Source organism: Paramisgurnus dabryanus, chromosome 8, assembly GCF_030506205.2.
Source record: "Paramisgurnus dabryanus chromosome 8, PD_genome_1.1, whole genome shotgun sequence".
Taxonomy (NCBI): domain Eukaryota; kingdom Metazoa; phylum Chordata; class Actinopteri; order Cypriniformes; family Cobitidae; genus Paramisgurnus; species Paramisgurnus dabryanus.
This window is the reverse complement of record NC_133344.1, coordinates 27,042,163-27,055,607: the sequence shown is the minus strand read 5'-3', so window position 1 is coordinate 27,055,607 and position 13,445 is coordinate 27,042,163. Positions and strand designations below refer to the sequence as shown.

The following is a 13,445-nucleotide window of genomic DNA, read 5'->3' as shown; positions in this document are numbered from 1 at the left end:
CACATCAATTACCTGCAAAATACTTTTATTAACCCATTAGAGCTGTGTTGATTACCTCTGTGAAGAATGAAAGTTGGAAGTTGTTCCCTGATCCCTGTTCTCTACCATTATAAAGCTTGGAAGAGCAAGAAGATTTACTTGAAAAAAATGTGTTTGTCTGATGGACATGTGTATCTCGGATTGCTTGAGGGTGAGTAAATCATGGGGTAAATTTGAAATTTGGCTGGAGTATCGCTTAGGAGTGGTCTGCACGTTCCCCTCCAAGAGTAAGAACTATCAAAGTGATTAAGTGAAAGGGACATACTGGCCAATGCATTTAACTTATCCCAGTTAGTGACACAAGTCATGAACACACACCCACAGTGGGCAGCTATGACAGCAGCGACACCCAGAAAGGAATTGAGGAAAAGATGCCTACGCAACCCACAATTTTTAACCACTAGGCCACGACTGCCCCTAAAGGTGATATGAACGAATCAAGCCAAACCTTTCACTTTCAATTTCCTTTCCATTTATTGTTCATTTGTTCAGGATAACTTCTTTGACCAACTGCAAATTGCATAAACTTTCCTCACATAAAACACATTCATTGGAGCTGCAAGAATGCAAACTGTAGACAACTCTGAATATATAAGGATTTTTTTGGAGAGAGGATCTCAGAGGATTTGCATCATAGGGAGCTTGATTGTTATGCAAGACTTCATGTCTAATTATCATGAGGAAACTCCAGGCCGCTTGTTAAACAGCTTGTATCAATGGTGAGGTTCAGCCGGAGGTGGGATTCTTTTGGGTTGAGTTGGCTGGCCTGGTTTGTGGTTAGGAGCCAGAGTGGAATTTGTTTGCAACACGAAAAGGCACGCATGTTTCACATTTTGTAACAATCAATCAAACCTACAAGACTGCTGTGCTCGTTAAATTCTATTCCTTCTGCTTCAGAGACCTCAGAAGAAAAGAAAAATAGTTTTCATCTATATCACCATGGTTAAAGGAAAAACAATCAAGACTCTCGTTGCTCACATGCTAATGATTAACGTCTTAAGGACTACCTCATACCCATATCTGCAGCCATTGTGTTTGCCGAAGGAGCATCGCTGAACACAGTTCAAAAGGATTTGTAGAAAACAAGAATCTAAATGGCAGTTCATATTTTATAATACGTTTCGCCATCTCTCCATTAAATGACAACCAGGCCTGTGTTGGCTGTTAGTGGCATATCTGCTCTCTTTGAGGGATATAACAGCAGTGACAAACACCCTGAGATGTCAAAAGATATCTTTTCTGCTATTTTCCATCGCTGATGTAACAGGATACATTTATTCTGCAAGCAAGAACTTTGATTGGTGAGAATAATCTGCAGAATCTTGCGGGTAACCGAGGCTATGTGTGATTCAGATCTTCATAGGAGCAAAATTCTTCATCTCCTTACAGAGATCCAGGGAGGCGTCTCGTATGGAAAAACTGACTGTGCAGCTCGGCTGGGGAATTCTGTACTGGAATGTTTACATTGAGCTCTGCCCTTGTGCAGCTATAAGTGCGGTTACTGAACAGTAGGTTGACATTTAGAAACACCATAATATATGGACTGATGGCTTTAATAGAAGTATATATCATTCACTACCAAACCTTAAAGTATATAAATTATAGCTATATTTATTTAATTATTATAATTTATAGTTGCAACACAACAATAAGGCTGTTAACATACTAGTTAACTACATAAAAATGAACTTACAATAAAAAATACATTTAAAGGTGCAATGTGGGACTTTTAAAAGGATCTCTTGACAGAAATGCAATTAAATATATATAACTATATTATCAGTGGTGTATAAGACCTTACATAATGAACTGTATTGTTTTAGTACCTTTTAGTTACCAAAATGAGCTGCTTTTATCTACATACACCACGGTTCCCTTTACATGAAAGTCGCCGTCATTTTCCTACAGTAGCCCTAAACAGACAAACTTTCGAAGTTGAGGTTAGTTGCAATTCACAATCTCGCCACTAAAACCCCCCACTGGACCTTTAACCTTTTTACTGTATTAAAAACGGACTGATGTCTTCCTTGTTCTATGAAGTCACTCCTTTAGAAATACGTATCAAGATCTGATGGTTTAGTTTGTTTAGTGTGTTGTGATTTAACAGCAGCTTAGCTTAGCAGAGCCGTTTCAGCTTAGCTGGCAACTGATGTATTCCTGTGGGCGGAGTTTAGTCAAAAACTTTTTTATTTAAGTCATTAAAGCAGGAAGTAGAGGTCTGTAGTCCAAACCGGCCGTTCGGTGTAGGCTTTGAAAAGGGAAATTCTGTTAAAGAAAATATATCGCCTGACAGTGAACTTTGAGCTTTATCATTTTGCAAATATTATTTATGCTCTAACAGCAACATTACACACTAACTAAAGATTGAAAAATGGGATCAGGAAAAACGTGACCTTTAAGACGTGTATCATTAGATTATTACAATATTATTTACATTAAACATTTATATTACTTATATCAATTATTATACATTTAGGGGCATGGGTTAGATCCATCTGGGACTAGGCTTTAGTTAGCTTAGGGCATTTAAAGTAGTTTATACAAACATACCTTACAAAAACATTACTTGTGTGCATTTTAAGAAAAAACAATGGCACTGATGTATGTTAAAATATGTCCGTGCAAGATGTTTTCAAATGAATGCAGCTCAAACATGCGTTTTACTCTGGGACTAGATTAAGCCCTGTTTATCACCCTTAAAAGATGCTAAAGAGGTAATAATACCAAAGGAAAGTAGTTTCTTCCTTCCCTCTAATGTAAAGGCATGTTTGAAGAGTTTAGTATAATAGCTAAATCACAGCAGGGTGCTTAATCCCTAATGATAATGTTGAGCTGCTGTCAACAGTATGCTGTACATGAGAGGTGGACAGTGATGTTGACAGATGTGTGCAGTTGACTGCATCTCAGCCTCCGGTGGTGGAACCACAGCCTGTGATCTGACAGCACCACCTGCTGCAGTCTTACATGAGAGATGTAGGAGAGCAAGGAGAAAAACTTAAGAACTGGAGCTCACTGTTCCGGATCACAGAAAAGCCATTTTAAAGATAAATAAAACTGTGGTGGTACTATTATACAACAGCTCTGCTAATGCAAAACGACACTGCACATTTAAAATGTTAGCAGAGACATCAAAAGGATCTTCTGAAGAAAGGACTTTATAATATTCACGTTTATGTTGGACTGCTTTGTATCGCTGCTGAAAAGTGCAGTATTAACTATTACAGAGTAGATAATAAAACTGTCACTTTAAATAATAAAATATAGAATGATGACTTATTATTTCACCTAACAATTAACATTGTTATAAATATGACAAAAACATTTATGCCTATGGCAAAATATTAAATATTTTAATGCTATAATAAAGGTTACCCAATGCTGAATCAAACATTTCATGCATTTTGTATAAACAATCTCTCAAACCTTTGCTAATTTTTCTGCTAAATGAATTAAACATCCAACCCAGTTAAACAGAATCACTTTTACATTATTTCACTCACATCGCTGTTGAGACCAAGACCGTATTGATCTTAATATCAATTTCCCAACATGAATCATGATTCTGCAAAGCCACTTAATAGGTATCGATTGTGGCTTTGGAAAGGATTCAAACTGTACTAATTCACAGAAGACCTACAATAGACAATTAAAGGGTGGAGAGTTAAAACATCAGCAGGCTTTCTTTGCAGTATACAATGTGTAGAAACCTTTCTGATAAGGCAATTCTTTAATTACAAACGCAAAACTGAAACTTTTGAGATGTTATGGCAAGATAATTTTGCTCTCAACTATTGTACATGGGGGCAGCAAATACACACATCCTTTCTCATATTACAACCACCCTACATAGTTGGGATCACCTTGAAATCAACGGTTTTGATCTGCACAACAAACTAGAAAGATAAGCGAGCAAAGAAAAAGTTCCAATAAGGTTTTTAAACGGGACAATACATGTGATGACTGCGTTAAAAGGAAACAGATAAGTCTGTGTACTGCATTTTTGTTTACTTACGACAAGAACGCAAAGCTCCAGATTACTGTGACCTGGTAAACATTTCAACCAAATCATAAAATGACTCAGTCTGACTGTTTCATTGCTCCTTGTACCCTGCCAGCATTAAATTGTGCTAATCAGCCTAATTTTCACTAACAGTAAGACACTGGACATGTGATAGTGGTACCTTAATTATACTAAATTAGTCTGGAGTGCTCAGATCAATATTAACATCTAGTACAGCCACCATACCTAATTGTAGAAATGGTGCACTAACGCCATGCGAAATTAGCTCCAAGTCGAATTACAGCAGGACACAAGCATTTAAAATGTCATTGAGCCCGAGTGGCGTCTCTTTGCAAAAAGCATTGGACTTTTAAAACGGTTAGTGCAATTCGAATACAGAAAAGGGGCTTTTAGGACCCCATAAAAATCATGCAATATATTGACTAACCTTGGACAAAAACTAGCATAGTGCAAAAACTAGAAGATAAATGTTTATATGTGCTACGAGTGAAAAAAGCTATTGTAGCAATAGCCAACAATACACTGGATGGATCAAAATGATAGATTTTTCTTTTATGCCAAAAAATATTCGGATAATAAGTTAAGATCATGTTCCATAAAAATATTTTGTAACTTCTTTACCGTAATATATAAAAACTTTATGAGAGTGGAAGCAGATGCTAAAGACTTCACTTGGACAACTTTCAATGCATATTTCTTAATACTTTGATTTTTTTGCACCCTCAGATTTAAAATACTTGTAACCACACATAAATAAAAAGCTTGTTTATTCAAATTTGTTGAATATAAATCTCAATTTAAAAAAGACCCTTATGACTGGTTTTGTGGTCCAGGGTCACATTTGTTAATATTTCAGAGGGACTTGTATCTTTATGAAGAAAGGGCCCTTATTCAAGCAATAAAGTGTGTGTAAACATCTCTGAAGCAATGCAAAAAATTCTTCAAGCATAACGAAACACAAATACATGTTCTTTGGACGAAAAGATGGACAAAGGGGGACATGTTAGGACATCTGCAAAAGCTATCAGGCCTTACCCAGACCTCATCTGCACCAACACTTATGAGGTCTCGCATACAGACCATCACTATGACTGCGCAACACGACTGCTCTCTGATGCGCTTCAGTCTTGCAGTTCAGCCCTGTTACCAAGGAAACCTTTGAATGCAAGTCTTCCTGTACAGTATCTCAATAGATTTGAAAATCTCTCAAAGCCAAAAGCATTAAGGGTGTATAAAATAATCCCACCATGGCCTGCGTACACAAACATCTAGAAAGAGAGTGTATATAATGCTGAATCAATTAAAGGGATAGTTTACCCAAAATTATGTCATCATTTACTCTCTCTCATGTTGTTTCAAACCTGTATACAATTCTTTGTTCTAATGAACACAAAGGAAGATATTTGTATAATGTTTGTAACCAAACCGATCATTGACGCATAGTATTTTTTCCTACTATGGAAATCAATGGTGCCTCTGATCCGTTTGGTTGCAAATTTATACTGGTTTGGCGATTTAGAAACACATTTACTTTAATTCATCATGATTTTAATGTATTTCTCGACTTGGATGGATACAGTTAGGCTAAATAACATATATTCATATTCATATTCATTGTTCAGTTTTATGACTCATGCTTAGTGTTGTTGGCTTGTCTACATCACACACCTTGTGAGCAGATCTTAGATCTTTGCTGCTGTGTATGTTGTACTTCATGTCACATAAGTGAGGGAGGGGGCTTTATGAGTGATCTATGCAGCTGTGTTTGATCCACAGGAAATACACATTAACTCAATGCAGATGTGCCTCTCTCTCTCTCACACATAGCCCACTCACAAAGAAGAATCTGGCTCAAGAAGAAGACAAAAACTGCAACCAAAGCTTTTGTAGAAACGCAGAGAATGCACAAAACAGGCCATAATGTTTGCCAAACACATAAACAAATACATGGATAGTTGGACATTACAGGAAATACTACAAAACAATATGGCAAATACGTTTAGGGAGGTCCAAGACTCCTGGGTTTAATTTTGAAAGCCTACTCTGCCCCATTTGTGAGCGAAACATTAAACATTCATGATTTACCTCGTGTGTTGAAAGCTTTTTAGAATTAGCTATTCCAATATTCAGTCTTTCCAAACTCAGATCACAGGGCTTGGCCGAGATGAACTGTTTTTCTGCACGTGGAACTGAGTGAGATAGTTGAATAGCTGAAGGTGATCATATGCCAAGAATAGTCGCAATATCTCAACTAAAAGGAATCTGCTATGCGTGGGAAAGATGGAAAACTATCAAGCAGAGTGTGACATTCACATATCTCTTTGAGGTTCTTAAGTTCAAGGTTGACAAGAACCCAAAGTCAGTTTCCCATTATCCAGGCTTTCATCCAAACATAGCAAAAAAGGCATTAGAGAAACTCGGTCACATTTAAAAATGGAATTTTTTGAGACATTCCATGTAGCTACACTGCCTGGCCATGTCAACATTTTTCCAAGGATAAGAAATTTATCCCAGACACTGACACAGCTTTTTCCTCAATCCCTCTAAGCCAGAATGATGACAAAATGATGGAAGTCAACATTAGCCAACCATACAAATTTGTCTGTAGACAAAATGCCATGACTTTTTATTATGCTCAAGTAGCATAAAACTTGCTTTCCACCACAGTCAGCGTTTTATCCCATCATGCCACAAATAAGTTTTGTGTTTTGGAGTCCTTTAAAAGTGTTCACCCAGATAATGTCTGTCTATCAGAACGTCGAGATGAACAGAGAAAGCAGACTGAGTGATGTGCTATCGATTACTGAGGAGGATGCTTTATGTCCAAAAATGCTCCTCTCTCAGGCCCAACTCTGCACTTTAAATTAAAAATAACACAAGTACTGTTAGCTCTTCATGAACCTAAAGCCTAGTGTCAATTTGAACAATCTTAAAGCATCACATGGTCCTTTAAACTTTTGTATTATCTTCTTCAATGGTCAACATGTGATTGCAGGTTTAACATTGTAATACTGCTGATGTTAAACAACTTATGTGATACTTTATATTTATGGATGCTGAAACTTCTTACCTACGTTCAGGAAGTAATACTCTAAAGTAATTTTTCAGTTTTTAAAATGCATGTTTTCTGTCAAGTAGCCTATATAACATCAATCCACAACTATTTATAACTAGATTAAATAAGGCCATGAAATTGTCTTAACTTTCTTAATTGTCTTAAAATCAATTAAGAAAAGAATTGTGGAAGTAACAGTTCTGTATATTCAGTATATCCACATTCCATAAGCTTAAGGAAACTGTCCATAACAAAGTGAGATTAAAGGTGCAGTGTGTAGATTTTAGCGGATTGGAAACAAGTCCACTACATACCGTTCACTTTCAAAGCACACAGAGAAGATACGGTAGTCACCACAGGACAAACATGTCGTCGTCTGAGACAACATAGTGACAAAACACGCTCTGTAGAGCAGTTTGTCCTTTTAGGGATACTATAGAAATGCGACTTCCATATAAGGAGACCTGCGGTGTATGTAGATGAAAACAGCTCATTTTAAAGTAATAAATACAATACAGTTTATTATGTAAGGTCTTTCGACACCACTGAAAACAGAGTTATGTTTTTATATTGCATTTTTTTCGATATATCCTCCTTAAAATTTACACACTGCACCTTTAATGGGAAATAACGCTAATGTTGGAATGGCCGGTCAATCGACCAACTCAGTTTCTAATACAGTGAATATTTATTAAGCTTTGGCAGCAATAAACCAACTCTATATAGCCCCAAACATACTATTAATTATTAGCAATCAACATTTAAAAAATATATATAATAGTTGGTTAAATTAAATTAAGTGTCATTCAATTTTTTGTTACTTATAAAGATCACGCAGTTCATCTTTATTAGGGATCTCTCAAATGCAACTTTGCCAAGCGAAAAGTAAAAAGCATTATAGATATAGTAATATATTTTATTGTTTTTATATATTAATGGAGGCAAAGGTTTCTTTTTGAGGTTCAAATCATTTTTGGCCCCAACCCAATATTAGGAAAATAAGAGTGCAGATGTAATAGCTCACGTACAAACACAGATCTAGTTGACCTTGCAAGCCGTATGGAATGTAAATAGATTTCAAAAATAAATCCTCTGATCCTTCATAACCCTTAACATGTCTCCAGATGCCTCCTGGCTTAAGAAACATCATTTAAACTGTACATAACAGATGTGTCAGCGCTAATATGAGTAAAGTTACTTATAAACGGCTGGAAAAAAACGAGGTTGACTGCATGATTGAAGTTACAAAACTTAGCACAGAGGTTCTGATCTTATGTTTTCTTGCTGACAATGCAGACTCACCCTTCTAGTGTTGTCCAGGACGAGGGGATCGGGCCGACCGTAGTTTGGAGGGTTGGCGTGGGGGTCGTATCCAAGCCTGGCCAGCATTGGGGCGATAACGGCCATGTCCCGCAGCACATCCTGGGGGATTTTACCGACCCACTTAGATAAAGCCTCCACGTTGACAGGCTTGATTACCTGGTCTGTGGATCTCTCTACCCTGTGGAGCATCAAGAGAATAATCTCATAAAACTTTAGTCATCTGATTACAATTGGCTAATTGAGTCTAATTAAATGGCAACCATGGCAACCATGCATTAAAGGCTGTGTGAATACTTTAAATAAATGACCTGATATATATCATGGATCAAATTTTACACTTCATACATATTTGATTAAGATATACATAACTGAGATACAAATTTTTCTTGATTTGCCAGCACAGATGCAGAAAATGATCGGGGCACATAGTAGGACAGGCAAGTTAAGCAACGTCAGCCTTATGGTGCAAATGTAAAATATCAAGTATTTACACAATTATTGGCAGACAGTTCTATCTATTTTGGCTATACATTTTATCTCATTGGGGGTATACTCATTGGGGATCAAACCAATGACCTCACCATAGCTAGCACTGTTCTCTACTACAGCTGAGCTATAGCAAAACATAGATTATTTGCTGACCTGTATATTATTAATCACATTTAAAGAAAAAATATACAACAGTGTAGTTGTATACCCGTACCTATTACAAATGTTGTCCCAGCTTTTAAACTGCACACCTGCTTAAAATCCACTTCCATTACCCTGGCATAAAATGCATGTGGCTTCAAATTTGCAGAGATATTTCAAATGAATGAGGCATTATGTCACACCCTGAGTAAATTATTCATATGTCTGAAATAAAATATTTACTAAGCCAGGGATAAACCACTGTACAGATTTTTGTTTATCGACAAAACAGTGTCAACAGTGGACCTTTATAGTCCACATACTACCAATATTTGCATAGGGAGTAAATGAACCATTATCCAGGCAGAGGTGAAATAATTGGTTACCCATTATGGCTCTATTATCACAGCAGACGGGAAGAGCAAATATGCAAATATTAGGTGAATCTTACAAAGCTAGTCATGTTGGGTCTTTTTCAAACATGCATGTTACATATACACATACATACGTCGTACATACATACATTATTATTATAGATTATGTAGTAAGATGCGTATATAAAATAATAAAAATTGTATATAATATTATTATCTATAATATAATAGTATAGATAATAATCTATACTAATGTGGTCACAATATAAATTTAAAGAAAACTATTAGATTCATACTGTACTGTTTGTTGTACTATCAAAAAAGTAAACAATTAAATTTTATCTGGACAAGCAGATTTTCATGAACACACTAATGGGAATAGGAGATTTCTCGCATTACAGAAACTTTCAAATAAAACTTTAATGGCCCTCAAAACATACCTCATCTAAAATACAGCTTATCTTAACATAAATTAAGACCTGGACACGTCTGAGGTGAGATTAGCTCTGTTATTATGAACACAGTCTAAAATCTTTCTCTTTTGTTTGGACTGAGATTACTATATTTTGGAGTCAGATAAAATGAGGCCACATTTCCCCCTTTTTATTATTTTTTTCCCTCACAAAGAGGGCTGCCTCCAGATGGGAAACACATTACACTACACAACCTCCATCTGCAGCCAAGACACAAGGGATGTCCAGCCTTACTGCCGTCAAACATCAGAATACTGTGTGGATCCAGTGAGAAATAGCCCGAGAACACATTTTCTTTTATTTTCGAGGATGTCTTCCCTTTTATCTCTCAATAGAGGAAACGGTGGAGTCGGGTGCAAGACACTGGCACGCGTAAAGAGTGTGTGTTTGTGTATGTGTGCATGTACGACCCAGGAGTCATGCCTTCTCAAACATTACTCACAGGACTGCACACCCTGAGCCATGACTGTGGTCGAGGGAAATGAATCAGCTGGACCTCAATCTGTGCCAGCACTTACTCAAGACCTAACTTCACTCCAGATCATTGATGAAACAAGCCAAATCTGTTATATTAGACTGGTGGTGACCACATATTATTATTCACACTACATATATACAGAAACAGTTGTCACATTTCTTCCGAGTACGTTAAGCAACAGATGATTCACAGATCTCATCTACAGAGATGTTATTATTTAATAACAAAAATGGCTTCAGTCATTAGAGTATTTGTTTTTAATAATATAATTTTTTTTAGTTAAAGATCCCATATTTTCATTTTCATGATTTTACATTTCTTTGTGTGTGTTAGTACATGTGAATGATCTGCAAAGTTACAAATCCCAAAGTCCACAATGACACGAGTTATCATCTCCAAGTTAAAATCTCTTTTCTACAATAAACGCAAGGATTGCAGGAAACAGTTTACTTCTGTAGCCCCTTGACTTGCACTGGATTGCTGGCCAATCGGAGCACACAAATCGATACGTTTCAGAAAGGTGGGGCATAGAGAAACAACAATAATATATGGCATGTCAACAATAATGTGTTTTTTAACCATAAAGCATGCTAACACATTGCAATAAACCAAATACACAAAATACAATTCTTTATAACAACATAATAGGGGTGGTGTAAAAAAACACTAAAACTAAGTCCAAACATGTTTAATGCATTAAAAAAAACTATATATATATATATATTTTTAACTTTACCCTACTCTTAACCTATTTTTGCCTTACTATGTAAGCCATAAAACTGACAATCAACTTTTTCTTACTTTGTTGTAAAAGCTTTAGGGTACTTTAACACATTCTTGTGTAAAGAAATCACATTCTTGTGCTGTAATCTCTACAAAAGGTCTCTATGCACTCTGAATATATAATTTGGCCAGGATGTGTAATTTGGCCTTTGTTTTTGTGGTGTAGACGTGCATGTGTTCGAGCAGCCACACAAGGCCTTCTCTCTGCCTATTAATTTAATCTGAGGAACTGAGCACGATGTTTTACATCTTTTCTGACTTCAGCATGAACACACAGTGTACAGCACTATCTTTAGGCTTTCACTGATAAAACTAAATAGTCTTTTATTAATTTTGCGAGCGTGTGGAAGATGTGCAAGCAAGCTTATTTCATCAATTGCGCTGAAATATCAGAGAAAGCTCTTACACATACAAAAAACTGTGCAGCATGTTTACAAGCAGCGGACCCTGACATGATATTAGTTTGCTGCGATTTAAACCATTCATTACTCCTGCTCGCGTTTAAATGAAAGCAGGGACTCTCCCACAGTCTCCACAGACCACCCCCTCAAAGTAATCAGGACAGAAGCGGTCGAAAGTGGACAAAAGAGACGGATTTAATTTAAATACTAAGTGTAAACTGTTGGCCACGTTTCAGACCAGCCTTCCGTCAAGCGTTTATGTCACTGTACGTTCATACCGCCACCTTGAGCTTCTAAAGTTACCGGAAGTCATTCACTTAAAACAGAAGCTGGCTCCTCTCAGCTGCAAGAAGCGTCAAATCCATCTGCATCACAATTTGGCGTTTTGAGCCACCAGAGCGTCAATCAGAAAGTTGAAAGAAGCTAAAGTTTATGGTAATGAGCTATGACGCGGTTCAGGGGCAAGCAGCGGAAAACCGCTAGCAACCAATCGGAATATAGCCTAGAAGTTGTTCGTTGGCTGATTCCGTTGAAACATACAATGTAAACTTTTGGTCCTACCAAAACATCAGTTCCGAGAAAACAGACTTCAGAGCAGGCAAAGTGTCAACAAGCTTCCCCGTACTTTTTGACAAGCGACCTTGACCGGGCGGCCTGAGCTTCTTTGGAAGCTCAAGTCGGTGACGGTGTGAACGTACAGTCAGAGGGTGTGGTGATATGCACCTGAGATATGATAGAAATTATATAGATGATAATTATATATTAATATAACTATATTTAAATACAGCGGTACTTTGATGTCATATGACAATTGCTCTATGCAAAGTTGAACACGCCTATCGACATGCATCTTGATAGAACGGTTATGGTTTCCAAACAAATTTAGCGTCAGGAGCAGAAAAAACGCATGCCTGCATGATCATATCACCGTATTATTTACTGCCACGCGAGCCACAAATTAAAGCTTGCCGAGCCGCATGCGACTCGCGGGCCGCGTAATGAGTAATGCCTAGCGTACACCAAAGGATTTTCACAGTCCCAGACTAAAGACCGGCAGTCTTTAGGAATCTAACTGGAGTCTCGGCGCGCTCCCGTCGTCTCGATCGTTAACTGTGAGGTGATAATCTGCAGTCGGCGACCCGATTTATGCCAGTCTTTCTTTAGTCTTTCATATCAAACATGTTTGATATTATCGCAAGTCCCAGCGTAGTCTCGTGACGTAAAACAATCAACAACCAATAAATTCGTTCTCCGAAAACCGGAAACAGGAAGCCATCAGTCACAACAAAGAAACATGTAGACGGACGTGGAAACAGAACGAGCGCCAAGTAGGCGAAAATGGACCGTGGATGAGAGGAGCGCCTTGTCGAGCGGTGGGCAGAGCAGCCGTGTCTTTTTGATGTAAACTGCCGTTCATACCACGACAGAGTGGAAAAAGAAAAGAAGTGGAGCGATATTGCCGAAAAGCGTGAGCAACGCGTAAGCGGCGCGTGTTTTTTCGGTGCCCATGTTAACAAGCACGTACACCGCACGCGTGCGGTCATAAATGTGACGCCAAGTGTGTTTCAAACAGTCATGACTTTGAGCAATTCAAAAGAAAGCAATTAAATATTTAAAAACACCAGAAGACTGCGCTGTCATTCACTCTCTGCCCAGCAAATGAGTCCTCATATACCTTAATAGTCTTTAGAGAAACAGATAACGTACATCTATAAATCTAAATCTTATGCTTAAACTGTTGAAGGGAAACACGATCGACTGCTTCATGCTTTCAATCACTGAGTGAATTTTTTATTTTATCGTAAAACTTAAGAGAAACATATTTTTTAATGTGCCATGGGCTTGTTATGTCTAAAATTGTGTATTGT

At 37.4% G+C, this 13,445-nt stretch overlaps 1 protein-coding gene across 2 annotated transcripts in view; it reads right to left on the bottom strand.

Moving 5' to 3' along the window:
* Window positions 1–13,445, bottom strand: part of tpst1 (tyrosylprotein sulfotransferase 1) — a 42,624-nt gene that overhangs the window by 6,345 nt on the left and 22,834 nt on the right. For both annotated transcript variants that reach the window (XM_065281294.2, XM_065281295.2), the window contains exon 3: window positions 8,418–8,616. In XM_065281294.2, the coding sequence (XP_065137366.1) occupies window positions 8,418–8,616 (199 nt within the window). The remainder of the gene's footprint in view (window positions 1–8,417; window positions 8,617–13,445) is intronic.